A 14,739-nucleotide genomic window follows, 5' to 3' on the forward strand; every position below is an offset into this window, starting at 1 on the left:
AGTAAAATATGGCAAAGAAGTGTAGGGATAAAGGGTAGGGGCGCTCAAGATATCTTTGTAGCTGTAGTGTGAACACAGCAAGGGAATGAAACAGAATGTGCATTTTATAAATAAAACATGTGAAGTGAGGGGCGCTCTTATCATCATACATCATCACATTCCGTGCCCAGCCAATCAAATCACAAGCATTTCTTGTCCAGAAATATAGCCTACCTTGAGGAAAAGTTAAAAGTAGCCTTACATACATATTTTAAAAGTTAAATGTACTTTTTAAAAGTATTAAAAAATCAAAATAAAACAAAAGTTACCACCTATTATCCAAGGAGAGTGTGTTAAGGTTTCGAGGATACAAAAATGAATAAATAAACTAGACGAGTACTCTGTTCCTGGATAACAATGTGGTGGACATATTGTGGCAAATATGACCCAGATCACAGCCTAAAATAAAAATAAAGATTTAGAAAAATACCCAGCTACCCTAAGGAGATGAGTGTTTTGAATTCTGAACAAAGCGACTAGGTGAAAGTATGGCAAAAACTCAAACCCCCAAAACTGAGGATACAAATATGTAAATTAAAGTCACATTAAATAGTGTCAATAACATATCTGGGTCTTTACCAAGAAATGGAACCAACCCACTAATAAAATAATAGTTATAACTAGAGAGGTATTGTTCCTGGAGAAACAGTGTGAGCTTGAAAAACGTATTCGTCCATTTAATTCCTTAGCTGTCGTAACTTGGTGTGTTGTTGCGGCGAACGAATATAACCCAGAAATTATAGCCTAAAATAAAAGGTATATAAATTATAAAATATGTGTTTTCAAAAAAGATTGTGCTAAAGTTTTGAGGAGAAAAATAAATAATAAATAGTGAACATAACAATAGATTGAGCCCACTAATACAATATAAAATAATAATAATAGCACTAGAAATAACAATACAAATGAAAATAAGTAGACAAAGTTTAACCTGTTCTTCAGCCAGAGGCAGGATTGATGTGAACAATTAAGGCCCTGGCCTTAATTGTTCAAAACGTGTGTAGTTGGAACTTGATGGACTGCGCAATCCACTCTTGAAGCAGCCACTGTTTTCTATGGTTCATCATTGGTAAGGACTAGATTTACCCGTTTACCTGTTTCCCAGGACATTTAATGACCAGAATGTGGGCTAAACTGCACATCTAAATCTGAGGCTTCATCTTCAATTCCTCAGGTCTGCCTGTGGCTGCTGCTGCAGCTCTTGGAGACCTTCTATTCTCTGCCCCCTTGACTTTTGATCCCTTGGGTCATGAGGCTTCAGTTTCTTCATCTAAGGTCATCTGACCTGCTTCATCTGCTGCTTTTGGGTCATGAGGCTTGAGCTTATTCCTCAGGTTCACCTTCCTCGGGTGCGCTAGCGACACTGGATGTCTCATCACTCTCATCCTCTGGCGGCTGATCTGATGGCAGCTGATCCTGGGGGTCAGACGCTGCCTCTGAGTCCTCTGCCTCTGAGTCCTTTTGGCTTTTGGCTTTCTTCTCCACAGGTTTGCTAATTTTGTGAACGGGGAGATATAGTTTAAACTCATCTGGAAGCTCATCTTCTGTGTACAGCCTATCTGAGAAATACACCCTCCTCACGCGACAGTTAGCATGGATCTGTACGCTTAGTGTTTCAACGTAGGTGGTACCGTAGGTCGCCTGGCAGAAGTCTATCAGACTGAACTGAATCTGATTCCAGCCATCGTCCAGCTCCATGGGCATGGTACAGAGGAAGGGCTGCACCCGCATCTTGGTCTGGTAGTTGCTCGCCCGAATCCGGCGACGTGTATTTTTATGGTCCATTATCTGGATTTCAAAGCTGAAATACTTATTGAGGTTCTTGACGACTAAGATCAGAAAGGGAAGTTTGATGCCCAGTGTCTTTGTGGGGTCTCCAGGATATGTAATATATGTGGTACTGACATTGGTCCCCTCTACCTCCACGACGAGTGAATGGATGTCATCGTCTACGATTCTTTTGACGTGACCATAATTGGTCTTTTTAGCCCAAAACTGAAGAGGATTGCTGCCAACACTATATAAGATGGACAATAACCCATTTTGAAATGTGGGTCTATACATTTTCTTCTAAGTGCTCTGTGCTGTGTTCATCATTTGCTGTTAGAGTTCAGCAGCTCAGGCATCAACACATTTGTTGGGATCGGCCGGATGTCATTATTTAGGCATGGGCGTGACGTAACACAAATGTAGCAGAAACTCTTTCCCAAATATGGACTCCCAGGCAGGCTACAATGCATAGCGCCAGTGGTGGAAACTACATTTCTTTACTTTAAGAAAATGTATCATACTGCAATGTTTGTACAAGACGTAAACGTGATGTCAGACCTCAGCTCCTGGTCAGACTACATAAGGTGTGAAATGTTAGACTTTCACTTCATAGCAGAGGGATGTGTAGACATTTGTGTTAAGAGTTTTACATAAGAGAGACAAAGATAGAGGCAGAGACAGAGAGAAGACGGAGAGAGAATTATACAATAAAGGGCATACATAGAGCCACAACGACCTCTACTGCCAAACGCTGAGGAATGAACAGATGCCCTCAAAAGCCTGTCAGAAAATCAACAGCCATGTAGCCAGCCAGAAACAAGGAGACAAGAGTTTCAATAGGTTTGGTCACCTGGAGAGACTCCTGACTATCCATACTGGAGAAAAACCATACCACTGTAAACAGTGTGACAAGAGTTTTAGTGTCTTATGTAGACTCACCTGCGTATCCATACTGGAGAAAAACCTTTCGTCTGTAAACAGTGTGACAAGAGTTTTAGTCATTTAGTTAGTCTACAGTCTCACCTGTGTATCCATACTGGAGAAAAAACATACCACTGTAAACAGTGTGACAAGAGTTTCAGTCAGTTAGGAAATCTAAAGAAACACCAGTGTATCCATACTGGAGAAAAACCTTTCGACTGTAAAGAGTGTGACAAGAATTTCAGTCATTTAGATAGTCTACGGTCTCACCTGCGTATCCATACTGGAGAAAAACCATACCACTGTAAACAGTGTGAGAAGAGTTTCAGTCAGTTTAGGACATTTAAAGAAACACCAGCGTATCCATACTGGAGAAAAACAGTACCACTGTAAACAGTGTGACAAGAGTTTCAGATTGTTAAGTGTATCCAGACTAAGAGTTCTCAACGGGCCTGAAAATTAAGGACGGTTCCTAACGTGCTACTAGGCCGGAATTACGGCACTTTTAAGATATGAAAACCCTGCTAAACACAAAAAGGTATGTCATTATGGACCATCCATTCCAGAGAGAAAACATCTTCGACGCGGTTTTCGATTGAGCTTTGGCCATTGTTTCCTATGTCTAGCTTTTGGTGTGTAACCCAAATTTTGTCCCAACACAAACATTAAATGCCATTGACAATGAATGCACAATTCTAAGTGTTTGTGTAAACACAAGCATTGCGTAACACAAACATTGATGACGAAGGTGAGGACGCAAATTGTGATGATGAATGAGATGATGTATGTATGATGATGTACGATGATAAGAGCGCCCCTCACTTCACACGCGTGTCAAATGGAAAAGTAATGATATCCACTTTGCTGGCAATAGTCTTCTTCACCGTTGTCAAAAACTCAAAATATCATAATGACATAATGCCTACTTTTCTCCCCCTCTCAGGCAAATGTAGCCATGGTGGCTCATTTGATCGGACCAGCCGACAGGACCCAAATGGGGGCATCAATAAGGATTCCATTTCGGCCAGTCATGGCTACCTCCACCAAACGGCAGCTAACCTAGCTGTTGATGCCACAATCGAGCTACTGGAGGATATCAGAGTGGCTGTTGGTGACAAGAGCTTCCTACGGTAAGGGTTCTTTAATTTGAGGTACGGTACTTTGCATCCACAACAACAACAACACAATACAACTAGAAAATATAGTTCCTGAAGAAACAATGGGGTTTATTAGTACAAATGCAGTGACCCCCCCCCCCTGGCGCCTATGTGGCGCAGGCACAAAACGGAAGCACAGCTGCTGATTGACACCTGTCAGCACTGCGGAGTGCTTTGGTGATGGCCATTGACAATACATTGGGCGCTTGAAGTTATATATTTTGAAAACTGCCAATTATTTCAAAGTAATAATCTCAAGCATATCTCCACAGCAAGCTGATTTTTAAACTGCGAATTGAGTTTCTCCGTGAAAGTATGAGGGAATATGGAGGGGCCAAAGTTTTATCACTTGAATTTTAAAAGTTAAATATAAAAAAAATTACAAAACATTTCAAAGTAAAAGGTTCAGGCCTGTGTGTCCCAGAGTAAACTAGTAAGAGAGTGGCGACACTAGCGTTGACTCCCATTGTAACAATGGAATGCGGAAGTGCTCATTCTATCTCAATGGGATAGTTCCAATGTTTGGAACTATAGCCCATAGGCACCTGCTTTGCGGCGAGATCAAAGTGTGTCGCCACTCTCTTACTATTTCACTCGGGTGTGTCCACAGTAAGGTGATGTTTTTGAGCGGTGCCTCCGCTCCATTACGCAGCTATGTGTGTCCCTATGTGTCCCTGTGTCTGTCCGAGCACGGAAATCTGCGACATGGTAACTGTCATTTCTCAACCGTTTCTGACGTGGGAAGGCTCGCCGGAACCGGGCCAGCCCCCTGAGCGTGGGGTGGTCTGGATGTTCTGGGGACTGGGATAGCCCTAACCCAAAAATAATCAAAGTACAGTAAAGAGCACAGTAGGGGAGAGCCGCCTTGGATGTAACATTTTGCACGTTTCATTTTTTTACTCGGAGATCCGTTTAGCTACACATGTAATATTTTCAGGCAACGGACCTACACATGTCAGCTACCATAAACCACTTCAAGTTATTTTTTTGATAAAACAGGTCGGGAGTTATTAAACCGAACGTGGACGCTGTTTCAGTGTTACATTTGCTGCGCATATCGGATTAATTGTAACAGCATGGAGTATAAATGTAACAACGCTAAAAAACACCATTAAACATATCGTTTTCATCTTAAAGCAATTATATTTCATTGAAGCAACTCCTTAGCATTGTTTTCATACCATGGATGTGATAAGAAAATGTATCAAACATATTGGGAAATATTAAATAGTATCGGGTGTGCAGTTTGGGCTTTTTTTTCAGTTCAATGGGGAAATACATTGATTAAACAAACGTTTGATTGATTGAGTTGTACAATGTTATACAACCCTAAACTAATTTTAGAATACACTACACAATACAATACAATTTTAGAACATATAATATTGGCCAATATGTCAAATATGTAAATATTACTTATAATGGCATTGAATGGAAGCGGACCATTTGTAACACATGTTACAATTGACCCTCCCTCCGAAGTTTTCTTTGCCGTTGCTTACAGACCAGAATGAACGTGAATTCCGTCTAAACACGATGCAAACTAATGAAGAACATAAGCATGAAGACATCCATGTGGATTTTTATTCACCAACACCAAAGAAAAAACTTGTAGCACACAAATACTCCAGGTGTAAAATTATACGCATTTTGAAAAAAGTCAGTTTTTCGCCAATAGCTCCCCGCAGGATGAAGGTAAACACTTCAAACTTCCTGGGCACGTAGAGTACGTTGCTGTACACATACTGACGCGATGGCGTCATGGTGGCGTTGACCAATCAAGAGATAACGTCCATGTTACAACCGTGACGCGTTACATCCAAGGCGGCTCTCCCCTACACTACAATACAGTACAGAGCACAGTACAGTAGCCTACTATAATAACAATAAATGTATAGTTGCACCGCTCAGTTCACACAGGTATGATTTTTAAATTGTGAATGGAGTCTCCAGGTGAATGTAAGCTCCTGTTGTAAAGGGATTTTGTGTTGTGTGTTGTGTAGGCTATTGTATATTTGAATGTATTGTACCTTTTAAAGTTTTTGATTCATGGGTTTTTATTATTGTTTGGACCCAATGTTTTATACATTTGTGTCAATAAAGTAACTAACTAACTAACTATCAAAATCCTTCTTTGACTTCCATTAAAATTAAGTTCCAGTAAAATATCCCAGAAACTACAAAACATTTCAAATACTCAAGAACTTTCCGCTTCCACAGTAAGCTGAACATGTCAAAGTTTGAATGGAGTTACAAAGTGAAAGCGTGTAGGACTAGTTAGGTGACGATAACATGCAACCCCACAATAAAGATTAACCTGTTCCAATAGCAATAGAGCACCGAAGTCTGACGTCACTTTCAGTAGAGGGTACAAGTAGACAGGTTCATGTATTATTTTATTTGCATTGAAATCACCATAGGGCGATTTTAGGTCGCTTCATATAAGAACTGTGTTTGAAAGATAAACCGATCATCCCGGCCTTTCTGTCAGGGGGGTGGCTGTGCGTCGTTAATGATGTCCATTCATATTTGATACAGTCAGTTTCTGGAGAAAAGGTAATTACTTTCGCCGCAAAAGCGTTGAAACTACATGAAAGCAATGTCGCTGCTAATATACGTCACGCCCAGCTGTCAACACATTGTGTTCCTGAGATTCCTCGTTGACGTAAGCTCAGCTGGCGGTGACTCGACTCGTACTAACCACAAAACATTAAATATCAATACAATTTTTTTTTTTTAACTTAATTAACATGTCAGTTTCTGTTGTGCAACGGGCAGCTGAAACCACCGCCTACCCGGAAATGTATAGTCTCTGGGTTGTTTGACTCGTTTTTTCAGTCGATGCTTCATATCCATATGAGTGAAAAGGCCGGGATAAATCCCCCTATGGCGATTTCAATGCAAATATAAAGTACACAAACCTGTGGACTGGCGCCCTCTACTGACAATGACTTTAGGACTTCGGTGCTCATGAGAGATGTATGAGACACACTATCTGACCTCCACTCTCTTACTTTCCCAGACTTATGGGCCTTTCCCAGGCTTCTGTGTTGTGTTTTGTCATCGACACCACAGGCAGTATGAGTGATGACATAGAAGAGGCTAAGAGAGTCTCCTTCGCTATCATCGACCTTTTGAAGGGAACCCAACAAGAGCCTTCAGCCTACATATTGGTCCCTTTCAACGACCCAGGTATAGAGATGTGTCTTACTGCAAACATTCACAAATGTACTCTATTGAGGCTAAAGACTGACTTTGCTCATGAGCTCAAACATCTTAGCCATAATGAATTGTTTAAGTAACAATGTAATAATTAGTAGCTTAATTATTAAGCGTGTTAATAATTACGGTAATTAATTCTTCCAAAACCGTCAGTGTTTTTCAGTGTTTACCTTATTTTGTTGACTCACGCAGCCCGAGATGTGTCCCGGCTGTCTGGAGGGGTGGACGATCATCTTTTCTGGAATTGGAAAATATTCTTTTGTAACTGCGGTCATCAGTTCTTTAGTTATGGGCCGTTGAATATAGCTTGTTTTGACCAAAAACACAATTTGGGAAAAGAATCCGAAATAAATATTTTGGATATTACCCTCACGATTTTACTATTTAAATACATTGTCATAAATTAGTATTTAAATTTGTCTTGTGTGTTCAGATTTTGGACCTGTGATAGTGACAACTGATTCAGACATCTTCAAAGCCCACATCAATAAGCTGACAGCAGCAGGGGGAGGGGACATTCCAGAGATGTGCTTATCTGCTCTCCAGGTGTGTGTTTAAAGTGGATTATTAGCTATGGTACATAAAGACACAAGTGACTCATTGAGCGTCCATTTATTACTATCTATTTTAATTGTGTGTGTGTGTGTGTGTGTGTGTGTGTGTGTGTGTGTGTGTGTGTGTGTGTGTGTGTGTGTGTGTGTGTGTGTGTGTGTGTGTGTGTGTGTGTGTGTGTGTGTGTGTGTGTGTGTGTGCGTGCGTGCGTGCGTGCGTGCGTGCGTGCGTGCGTGTGCGTGCGTGCGTGCATACAAGCTGTGTGTACACTGTACAAGCTTAGATGTTTTGAGCTTGTAGATCTGCTATTTTGGTGAAGACATTTGGTGTAGACAGGGAAAAAAGTACACTAACTCAGATTACAACTGTCAGACTGGAGAAGTGGAGAGTTTAAGTAGCAGATGTGCCCACTGCCCATTGACAAGATATAATGGGCTGTATTTTGTGTGTCTTTACTCTTAAGTACCAGGTCTTATTCCCTAAATTGAGTAAACTAAAGACCTGGAGGCATGATCAATGCCATTTGGCTATTCTGAGTGGCCAAAGAGCATTGATCACGCCTCCAGACACGCAAAATACAGTAGCTAAATAAGATGATTCGTTCAAATCATTTTGTGTCTGTAATTGCAATTACTTAAAGGTATATTTCATTTTACCATGCATAGTTTTTTTGATAAAATTGTTTTTGTACAGAGTTGAATACCCCTCAACTTTGGCGTGTTTGTTTCTTGATTTCTTGATTCTTTATCACATATTATTACAAAATTAATATAAGAGCAATTTCTAGTTACCACAGTGACCTGACTGTTCTAAAGGCGGTTTGTTCTTTGTTGTGTACAAAGCTTGCCCTGACCGCGGCTCCACCCTCCTCCGTAATCTTCGTCTTCACTGACGCTCCGGCCAAAGACGAACATCTGAAAAGTGCTGTAACTGCCCTCATAGAGAGCACCAAGACGGTGGTGAGTTAAGTTTATAGTATACGTTGGTCCCTCTCATTGTTTACCTCTCAAACTTAGGTCTGAGGAAGAGCCTGCATGGTGACTCCAAATGCTATCAAGTGAAAGTCGTTGTGGGAGCAGCAATGCGTGTCTCAAAAGCTACTTAAACCTCAGGAGTCACATACATTCTGTGACACATAATTGTAAAAGCTTGTAGATATGTTATTTTCAGCAAAGATATATAATGTAGCCTATAGAGAAAACACAAAAGATACTAGCATAGAGCCCTGAGGGACTAAGCGCAACCTTAGTGGCCTAACTGTTAGGCCTTTAGCATATAGTCGAGGCTGTGGATGCAATTTGCCCACTAGCACACTTTGTGATCTTAGTAAATTATTCTGATTCACACCCTGTTCCTCTCCCCTCAGCACTCACAATGGTTAAATAATAATAATAAATAATAATAATAATTTTTATTTATAAGGCGCCTTTCAGGGCACTCAAGGTCGCCGTACAGATTAAAAGCAGTACAAGAACACAGTTAAAAGCAGGGGAAAAAAATGTCCTCTTTACATATTTACAGGACTTCTATAAGAACTGCATCTGTCCATGTTGACAAGGTCACGATTCACGAAATGTTACTCAAACTTACGTAGTTGTAATACAATTCTGCACTCCACTTATGGTAGTTTTTTACCTTTCTGTTGTCCTGCTCTTCCATGCATCAGGTGACCTTCATGTTGACAGAAGTCTTGACCAGTCGTCGGCGCAGGAGAATGCTTCAGATTCAGAAGGGAGCTGCTTCACGCTCTATGAGTCAAACAGACGCCCAACTGTACCGTGACCTTGCTCGGGCATCTGGAGGTCAAGCCATTGAGGTCACAAAGTCTGAACTTCCACAGGCTACCAGTGTTATAGAGGATTCTTCAGCCAGTGCTGTGGTGAGACTAACTATCCAACTGCAGTTAGGTTGGATGTTTAGCTATTATAATTATTGCAGTTGTTACTGTATTTAGCAAAGTGGTCTGATGTACTCTAAATTGTTGTTCGGTGCACTGTCAATTTCTTTCTCTTTTACAGGTTACCATTTTCCAGGCAGTAAGAAATCCCGGAAGGCTTGACAACTTTGCTTTTGAAGTTGACAGCTCAATGAGAAACATAACTGCTTACATCACAGGAGCTTCCTCACTCAATTTCAGTCTCACAAGCCCCACAGGTATATGACTATGTTTGTATAGTGTACCCGAGAGGTACACATACATACCTTAAACTCTATATGTAGCCTGTAGGCTACTGTAGGCCTCCCTAAACCATGTATTGTTAAATTAAGAAAAATGAAGAAAAATCAGTGCACCCACTGCACCACCCCAGTGCACCCACTGCTTATTATGCATTATTTTCCAGCAGAAACAGTTATCATTGTGTTTCTCCTCTCATCTCCCCAATAGGTGTATCTCAGGCCTCCACTGAGACCAGTGGCCAGCTGGGCTCTTTCACTACAGTGGGTAACCTGCGTCGGTTCCGCTTCAGCGCTGACAACCTAACAGGATCATGGGATATTAGCATCAACTCTGATGCCATATACTCTCTCAAGGTCATAGGTCAGTACATAGTATCATACTGCCTGGTTACATGTACGTATGTGTACAGTAGATGCTGTTGCAGTAATGTTTTTTTGTGTGTGTGTGTGTGTGTGTGTGTGTGTGTGTGTGTGTGTGGTGGTTGTACCGTTTGTGGCAAAAGCTCGTAAATATCTAAGACCCACACAGAAGAAAACCCTTTACCAGTACTTTTTGTGGTAAACCGGTCAAACTATCAACAAAAAACAACCCATTTTTGTACCTGCTGCTGAGCATTCTGTTGCTTAACAGCTGACTGTTTCATGATTCATGAACTATACAAACAGTAGGCCGGAGGATCTGCTTTTGTGTGTTGTTGCAGGTCAAAGTTCAGTGAACTTCATCTATCACCTTGTGGAGGCACACGAGGGAGCCCACAGTGACTTTGGTCTGAAAGAGGGGCGTCCTCTCACAGGTAAGTTCCAAAAAGTATTTCACTACATGCTGTTTGTCTTGTGAAGTCTGGGGTGTCCTTAGGGGTCCCAGGGGGGTCCCCAGATAACTTATTTAATATAGCAGCTATAGTCTGTTTTCTGACTATTTTCAAAAAAATACTTCAGTTTGACATCCATGGCCAAGTATGTTAATTCAGGGTCCTTGACATGAAAAAGTTTGAGAGACACTGTTGCAAAAATCCTTATTTTGATGTTATGTTATATGTATATATATATTATTTTTTTTCTTTGTAGGTGGTAATGTCAGCCTGTTGGTCACTGTCACAGGAAGTGACACAGCAGAAGTCAGAGAGGCGTCTCTGGTGGAAGGCTCAGGGTCGCAGGTCAATGGATCAGTGCAGGTATGCCACAGCGCTGGTTCCCAAACATTTTCATGTTTACGAGTCGACACGCACATTGAATTTGGCCGCGGACCCTCATCTGAAAATATTTTGTGACAGGGGCAACCATAAGAGAACATTTGTATTAAACGTTTTCACAATTATTCTGAAATTGTAACAATTTTGTGTTGTGAGTTTGTAGAGCACAATGCAGACTGAAGTATGGAATACAATAGGCTTAAAGTGGTTAAACTGATTTTAATATTACAGTATGGTTACGATACTCATTTTCCTGGAACCACCTCAAGGAGAGGAATATTGAGAACCGCTGTGCTATACACTGAATGAATGTGTCACTTTGAACTTGACCTATGTACAGTAATACACTTTTAACAGTATAGATTAAAGTAAGTTTAGGTCTTAACTACCATTATTATTACGATTAATAGATCTGAATCACAACAAAAAGAGGGAAATAAAAGCACTAAGTCCATTATTCTGTCCTCTACAGTCGCTGGGTGGGAGCAACTTCCTGGTTAAGTTCTCTGGCCTTCCAGCGAGTGAATTTGTGCTGCTTCTGAAAGGAGGAGACAGCGCCACCTCCAGGTCAACAACACCATCGGGTAACTTTCAACGGCAGGCCTCCACACAGATGAAGACCTCCAACATCTCTGTCACGGTGAGCACTTTCACATTCATGTAACATGAGTGTTTAAGGTGTACTATACCTGGAAATATACATGCGTCCCTATTCTGGGGCGAACATTTGGAAATAAACAGTCTACAAGCTCGCAACTCAGCATGTTGTGTGGTAGATCAGCTATTTTCGGAGAAGAGATTTGGTGTTGAGGGAAAAAGGGAGTGTATATACTATAGAGCCCTGGCCTGGGGGACACCGTCCAAGGTACTCTATATGGTTTAAGTGGTTTAACATCTGCTGTCTTCTACCATTGTTGATCACTTTACACTGTCAATGTTGAACAGAAAATACAAAATGTCTTTTTCATTCAACTCTTACCTTCATTCTGCCGTCCACATGCACGGGGATTTTTTTTTGATCCTAATGAATTTGATCAAATAATGCATAAATAGATTAAATAAATCTTTGTCTCTTAACCACCATCACCATGGTCATTCATTCTCTATACAGGTCCAAACTGATAGCATCACCGTAAAACCAGGTTCCACCATCTCCATCCCCTTTACTGTATCTACATCCACCAACGGAGTAGTCAACACCGCCGGAAGTGGTAGTTTCGCCATGCGCATCAGCAACGACCGGAGCTACTCCTCCACTTCGCCCACCACCATCTCCACAGCCGATGGCGGCCAAGCAAACGGCACGGTGGCATTAACAGTCCCGGCCAGCGCTGTGTCTGGATCCGATGTGACTCTTATTGTCGAGGCGGAGAACACTGCCACGGCGGACTCCAACTATGCCATGCTCAGACTCTCTGTGGTCGCTGAGGTAACTGCAAGCTGGCTTGCGGGGTAGGGTGGGTGGTCCTGCTAGTTGCTACTGAGGCAGGGCAATGAAATTATTTAACACCAGATCTGTCAAGGCATGTAACTTGCAATTCATTCTGAATTCCATTTATTTCAAATAATTTCTGTATGCCCACCTGGCACTCCCCCATGCTCTCTCTCCAGGTGACAGATGTGACCCGCCCAGTGTGCACACAGGCCAGTGTGTCTGCCGCCTGTCCCTCCCTCTGTAGTACCTCCCAGTGGGAATTCTCTGCGAACATCACAGATGGTGTCAACGGTACAGGCGTTGAAAGCCTCACTGTCCGTAAAGGGAACGGAACCCTCAACACTAGCACGGTCGTGGGAGCTGAGGGGGATAACATTACACTCGCCACCTACAGCGCCTCCTGCTGTTCACGGGATGTAGAGCTGGTGGTAGTTGACGGAGCAGGAAATGTGGGGACGTGTGTGGCGCAGGCGAGAAGCACAGACACAAGCACAACTGCTCCAGAGACCACAGTCACTACAGCAGCTGCAGTTGCTACAACGTCCACCGGAGGGCACACTTTGATTTTGTCTCAATGTCTCTGGGTCAGTCTGGCACTTAGTTTTGTTTGGATATGAAGGAACATTTTTCAATGTTCTGTAGGTTCTATCTTTTCTGTACACTTCTCTTCATTCGCTTCGGGATTATATATCCTTCTCTCCTTCAGGTTAATCTGCACATTAGGGGCTCCATCTCACGCCAGGAGCCCTATTTCATCAATTTGGGGAATTAGTATTGTGTAAGAGGCGTTCCCCCATAAGAAATGCAATCTTGTGCCACCACCTAAATCCTTAAAACATCTCCGCTATCCATTACATTATGCATAGGTGTGGTTTGGGCGTTACGCAACTTAAACCAATCAGTGTGCCAGGCAGTGTTGCCAACTTAGCGGATTTGTCGTCATATTTAGCTTCTTTCCAGACCCCCCTAGCGACTGAATTAGTGAAAAGCTTCTGGCGAGAAATCTAGCTTTTTTCCCCTGGTGAATTGGGGACAAATCGTGTTGACAGGCGCCAGATATGCGCCAGAGATAAAATCTTTTTTTTTTTTTTCTCAGCCTCAAATCCGCGAAATTGGCAAAACTAAAAGTGGTCGGCGCGTCTGGTCTGGCTCACAGGTCACAGCAGGCTCAGTGGCTTCCTCGGCTCGGTTATGTGCACACTGCACAGACTGTCTACCAGTGCTTCCTCCTTTCTTGCTCTGCCTAGGCGAGTGCGCTCCGGTGCGGTATTTCCGAACGCGCCCCTCGAGCTCGACAGAGCAAGAAAGGAGGAAGCACTGGCAGCTCAGTTTAGTCTGCTAGTAAAAAATAAAATACACACTCGGATGCATAAAGTATTAACCTTCTAATTCCTGTATGGATCGGAACAAAATAGCGTTCTAAACATTAGTTAAATTGAGGTATGTTTTTTTTTAATATTACAATGAGTTTAAACGATGTGTTATCAAATGAAGAGATGATACAAACTAAGTGCACTAAGGGGCGCCTAAAAGTCGCTAGGGACGCAAAAAAGTCGCTAGGGGCGGCGCGCGCTACGCGCGCGCATATCCCACCCCTGGCGACTTTTGGCGACTTTTCGAGGAGCCACTAGCTACTTCCGTTACTGGAGAGTTGGCAACACTGGTGCCAGGTGCTAATGCCTTTAAGAGATCTATTATCCATAATCCATTATGCCCTGGATCTTGCCTTATGGAAGAGCAGCGCGTGCTGCCTTGGAATACATTTATATTACAGAGGGTTGTTTTGTGTCCAGTATCTGATTATCTGCCATCCACTCTGCGACCAACACAGCCAAGTTGTGCTGCTCCTAGCATCCCTATTCCAAACATCTGAAGAAAAAAGCAGATCTACAAGTTCATGATGCGCTGCAATGAATCAGGAGCTTGTTGATTGTCTCCTTTCCGCAAAGAGATTTTGTGTAGAGGGAAAAAGGAGGGGACCAAGTACAGACCCCTGGGGGACCCCGGTCAGCAAAATGTAGTTTAAGTGATTGAAACTCAGATTGTCGGCTGGGTGTTTTAAGGTATATAATATTATAACCATGTTTTGAAGACATTATCCCTGGAGTACATCGTTATTTCTATAAGTTCTCCATTATTTTCAGTCAGCGACTCAGCGTACTATTTACCATCTTAAAGACAGAACCAAAGTAAACTACAAACTAGATAAAGCTTGACCCTGAATACAGCCTGCTGACTTCCTTTTATTTGTTCTGTGACTGGCCTGGTAAAC

The 14,739-nt window shown here is 42.2% G+C and overlaps 2 protein-coding genes across 3 annotated transcripts in view; one reads left to right on the top strand and one right to left on the bottom strand.

Annotated features, from left to right (window-relative positions):
• Positions 1 to 14,272, top strand: part of LOC308313184 (von Willebrand factor A domain-containing protein 7-like) — a 43,500-nt gene extending 29,228 nt beyond the window's left edge. For both annotated transcript variants that reach the window (XM_080760149.1, XM_080760148.1), the window contains exons 7-19: positions 3,674 to 3,860; positions 6,910 to 7,079; positions 7,543 to 7,655; positions 8,504 to 8,620; positions 9,328 to 9,540; positions 9,680 to 9,815; positions 10,048 to 10,200; positions 10,541 to 10,633; positions 10,908 to 11,014; positions 11,505 to 11,672; positions 12,144 to 12,461; positions 12,644 to 13,377; positions 14,138 to 14,272. In XM_080760149.1, coding sequence (XP_080616275.1) covers positions 3,674 to 3,860; positions 6,910 to 7,079; positions 7,543 to 7,655; positions 8,504 to 8,620; positions 9,328 to 9,540; positions 9,680 to 9,815; positions 10,048 to 10,200; positions 10,541 to 10,633; positions 10,908 to 11,014; positions 11,505 to 11,672; positions 12,144 to 12,461; positions 12,644 to 13,084 — 2,216 coding nt within the window. In that variant the 3' untranslated portion in view covers positions 13,085 to 13,377; positions 14,138 to 14,272. The remainder of the gene's footprint in view (positions 1 to 3,673; positions 3,861 to 6,909; positions 7,080 to 7,542; positions 7,656 to 8,503; positions 8,621 to 9,327; positions 9,541 to 9,679; positions 9,816 to 10,047; positions 10,201 to 10,540; positions 10,634 to 10,907; positions 11,015 to 11,504; positions 11,673 to 12,143; positions 12,462 to 12,643; positions 13,378 to 14,137) is intronic.
• LOC308313372 (cilia- and flagella-associated protein 20-like) lies at positions 1,363 to 2,103 on the bottom strand (the record flags this gene model as incomplete). Its single annotated transcript, XM_080760472.1, has 1 exon — positions 1,363 to 2,103. One exon carries the CDS (start codon positions 2,101 to 2,103, stop codon positions 1,363 to 1,365), a length of 741 nt encoding a protein of 246 aa, XP_080616598.1.
• Positions 14,273 to 14,739: the final 467 nt, after the last annotated feature.

The sequence above is a fragment of the Protomyctophum bolini genome (assembly GCF_963924005.1).
Source record: "Protomyctophum bolini genome assembly, chromosome: 3".
Taxonomy (NCBI): Eukaryota; Metazoa; Chordata; class Actinopteri; order Myctophiformes; family Myctophidae; genus Protomyctophum; species Protomyctophum bolini.